This window comes from Bombus flavifrons, chromosome 8 (assembly GCF_040668555.2).
Source record: "Bombus flavifrons isolate JBK064 chromosome 8, iyBomFlav1_principal, whole genome shotgun sequence".
In the NCBI taxonomy this organism is placed as follows: domain Eukaryota; kingdom Metazoa; phylum Arthropoda; class Insecta; order Hymenoptera; family Apidae; genus Bombus; species Bombus flavifrons.
Genome location: NC_138449.1, coordinates 5,529,381 through 5,533,363, shown reverse-complemented (window position 1 = coordinate 5,533,363; position 3,983 = coordinate 5,529,381). Strand labels below are relative to the sequence as shown.

The following is a 3,983-nucleotide window of genomic DNA, read 5'->3' as shown; positions in this document are numbered from 1 at the left end:
AATTGGTTATTTGCTATGGTGGTGGGTGAGGAAGGATGCTCACCGCCCTCGAGGTAAAGTCGTTAGTGGGAGGTCTCATACGTGAGAAACGGAAATTTTCCCGTGTCAACCCGTGGTGAGCAATAAACTTCGGGAAACAATGCAACGGAAGAATATTTGTTAGTTTCGAAGGACCTCGACTAGGAAATTGCTGAGATTTATGGAGGGTACTTGAGAATATTGAGGGTACGCAGTGAGGACGAGCGGACATCTGGTTGCCATCTTGCCCGCGATGTGTGGCCAGGTCTAGGCAGAGTGTCGCCCGGCGTAACAATATAACATAACGTTATACAGTATCACATTATAGCGTATTACGTTATATAGTATTACGTCTTAATGTATTACGTTATATGATAAAACGTTATACAGTGTAACGTTACATAGTATAACGTGTTACGTTTTATGGTATAATGTACTACGTTATATGGTATAACCTTAGAATGTATTACGTTATATAGTATAACGTTATATACTTTAAGGTATTACGTTATATAATAAAACGTTATACAGTATCACATTATAGCGTAGTACGTTATATAGTATATCGTTATACAGTGTAACGTTATATATTATAAAGCCTTACGTTATATAGTGAAACGTTGTATAGTATATCGAAATATAGTAAAACACTATAACGTATTACGTTATACAGTATAACATTATATAGTAAAACGTCATAACGTATTACGTTATATAGTATAACGTTATATAGTGCAACGTTATAACGCATCACATTATATGGTACAACGTTATAACGTACTACGTTATATAGCATAACGTTACAGAGTATAACGTTATATAGTATAACGTATTACGTTTTATAGTATAACGTTATTCACTATATCGCTATATATTATAACGTTATAAGGTATAACGCTATATTGTATAAGGTATTACGTTATATAATATAACGTTATACAGTATCACTTTATAGCGTATTACGTTATATAGTATAACGTCATAACGAATTACGTTATATAGTATAACGTCATATAGTGCAACGTTATAATGCATCACATTATATGGTACAACGTTATAACGTATTACGTTATATAGTATAACGTTGTAATGTATAACGTTATATAGAATAATGCTTCAATGCTTCAGGTGCATGGAGTCGGGTCACGTGCGCCGGGACTGCACATCGGCGGCCGACCGGTCGGAGCGCTGCTACCGGTGCGGGGCGGAAGGACATCGCGCCAGGGACTGCTCGGCGCGATTACCCACATGTCCGGTGTGCGCGGACCTGGGACTGCCCGCGTCGCACCGTATGGGATCACCGGCATGCAAACCGCCTGCCCGTAAGAGGAGGGCCGCACAGGAAGCAAGGACCGTTCCAGGCGACGGTGGGATGCGGTGACGAGGAAAGAAACAATACCGCCGTCAACTGACCCCACGAAGGACGGAAGAGAGGATGGAAAAGTCGGACACAACGACTGCGAGGGGAACGGCCCGGAGGAGGCTATGGAGACGGAGCCTTCCCCGACGTGAGCGGAAGAAGAGGAGGAGGACAACTGCTCCTGCAGTGCAATCTTAACCGCTCCCGCCGCGCTCAGGACTTAATGTTTCAGAGCCTGACGGAGCGGCGGATTGCTCTGGCGGCAGTGGCCGAGCCGTACTGCATTTCCGACGCGTCACGTGGCGCTGTAGATCTGACCGGCTCGGTCGCCATATTCTGGACTGGGATTGCGGGAAGCCCTTCCTGCTCGGTAATTGAGAGGGGACGGGGCTTCGTGGCCGTGAAATGGGGCGACCTGGCTGTGGTAGCCGTCTACGTGTCGCCCAACATCAGCCGGGCAGAATACGCCTCCTTTCTGGACGGACTCGCGGCTTGCACGAGACGTTTGGACGCCTGCCTGTCACTGGTCCTCGGGGACTTCAACGCCCACTCAACGGCGTGGAGCTCCCGCCGGACCAACAGAAGAGGGCGCGACGTACAGGACTGGGCGGCCGCACTCGACCTCCGGCTTATGAACCGGGGGTCGTCCAGCACGTGCGTGGCGTGGCGGGGCGAGACCATAGTGGACCTCACATGGGCAAACCCCGCCGCATCCCGCCGCGTTTCCGGTTGGGAGGTCTCCCCGGAGGAGACTCACTCGGACCATCTCTACATCTTGATGGAGGTGGCGGTTGGCGGCGCGATGGGCGACCGTTCGTCGGGTGCGCGCGGGCCCATCGGCCCATCGGGAAGGAGAAGAACCCGCCGCGACGAGGACTTCATGGCGGCGACTGCTATAGCCGTCGCTTGGTTGGAAGAACCCCCGACCGACGAAGGCGCGGAAGCGGGAGCGACCCGGCTGAGGCGCGACATGCACTCGATCTGCGATTCGTGTATGCCACGGTCTGGAGCCCCGCGCCGCGCCGGCGCTGTGTACTGGTGATCCGAGGAGATTGCTCATCTCCGCGAGGCGTGCATCCACGCTCGACGCCAGTACACCAGATCCCGCTGTAGACGGCGGGAGGACGAAGGCACGGTGGCTCCTCTGTACGAGGCCTACCGCGAAGCGCGGAGGCCCCCCCCCCCCCACCGAGCCATCAAGGAGGCGAAGAGGCGGGCCTGGGACGAGCTTCAGGCCAGCCTCGACTCTGATCCCTGGGGGCGCCCTTACAAGATGGTATTGAACAAACTCCGTCCATGGGCGCCTCCCTTAACGGAGAGCATGGACCCTCGGTTCCTAGAGGAGGTCGTCGGCACCCTGTTCCCGGGAGCAGCGAACGAGGGAGTTGGCAGCTTTACCGAAGAGGAGGAGCAGGAGTCTCAACCGCTGGAAGAGGAACCACGGGTCACTGCGGGAAGTTGGAGCCCGGAATCGAGAGTCACCGAGGAAGAACTGGCCGGAGCCGTCGAGAGGATCGGAGCGCGGAAAGCTCCGGGTCCTGATGGAGTCCCGGCCCGCCTGTGGAAGGACGTCGCCGGGGTCTTGGCCCCGAGACTAATGCGTCTGTTCGACGGATGCCGGTCTCGAGGTGAATTCCCCACTTCGTGGAAGGAGGGGCGGATGGTCCTGCTGCCGAAGCCGGGGCGCTCTCCGGACTCGCCTTCCGCCTTCCGGCCGGTGTGCCTTTTGGACGAGGCGGGCAAGCTGCTGGAGAGAGTGGTGGCTGCTCGCCTGGAATCGCATTTGTCCCGGAGCGTGCCCGGGTTGCACGATGACCAGTTCGGTTTCCAGAGGGGGCGGTCTACGACCGACGCTGTCGCCCGTGTCCGCTCCCTTGCCGAGGGGGCCGAGCGGCGTGGTTACGTGGCGTTGGCCATGTCGCTGGACGTGGTCAACGCTTTCAACAGCATTACATGGGACAGGATATGCCGGGCCCTCGAATTGCATCGGGTACCCGCGTATCTGCGTGATGTGGTCCGGGCGTTCCTCCGGGACCGGAGTATCGTCTACACCGTCCGGGGCGGAGGGGTGACCGGCAGGGCTGTACACCGCGGGGTCCCGCAAGGTTCGGTGTTGGGCCCGTTGCTGTCGAACATCGCGTACGACGCGGTGCTTCGGACGCCGATGCCTCCGAACTCAGCACTGGCGTGCTACGCCGACGACACGTTGATGCTGGTCTGGGGCATGGCATGGGGTAGAACCGTCCGCCTGGTGGAGCTGGCGGTGTCCTGCGTGGTCGCCGAAATTAAGGGATTGGGACTGAGGGTGTCCCCTGAGAAGTCCGAGGCAATGTGGTTTTGCCGCAAGGCCGATCACGGGACGCCTCCCTCGGGTTACCGCCTGAGGTTGGAAGGGGCTGAGATCGGGGTCGGAACCAACATGAAGTATCAGGGCCTGACCCTCGACAGCCACTGGACCTTCGGCGCTCACTTCGAGCGCCTGACGCCGTCTGTTGAGGCGACGGCGAACGCCTTAGGACGTCTGCAACCTCGGCTGGGCGGGCCCGACGTCGGAGTGCGCCGACTGTACGCCGGCGTGGTGCGATCGAGGCTCCTCTACGGAGCT

General features: G+C 56.0%; 1 protein-coding gene across 1 annotated transcript; it reads left to right on the top strand.

Moving 5' to 3' along the window:
* Positions 1-1,601: 1,601 nt before the first annotated feature.
* Positions 1,602-2,420, top strand: LOC138182621 (uncharacterized). Its single transcript, XM_069118655.1, has one exon. It carries the CDS (start codon positions 1,602-1,604, stop codon positions 2,418-2,420), a length of 819 nt encoding a protein of 272 aa, XP_068974756.1.
* The last annotated feature ends 1,563 nt before the right edge of the window (positions 2,421-3,983 follow it).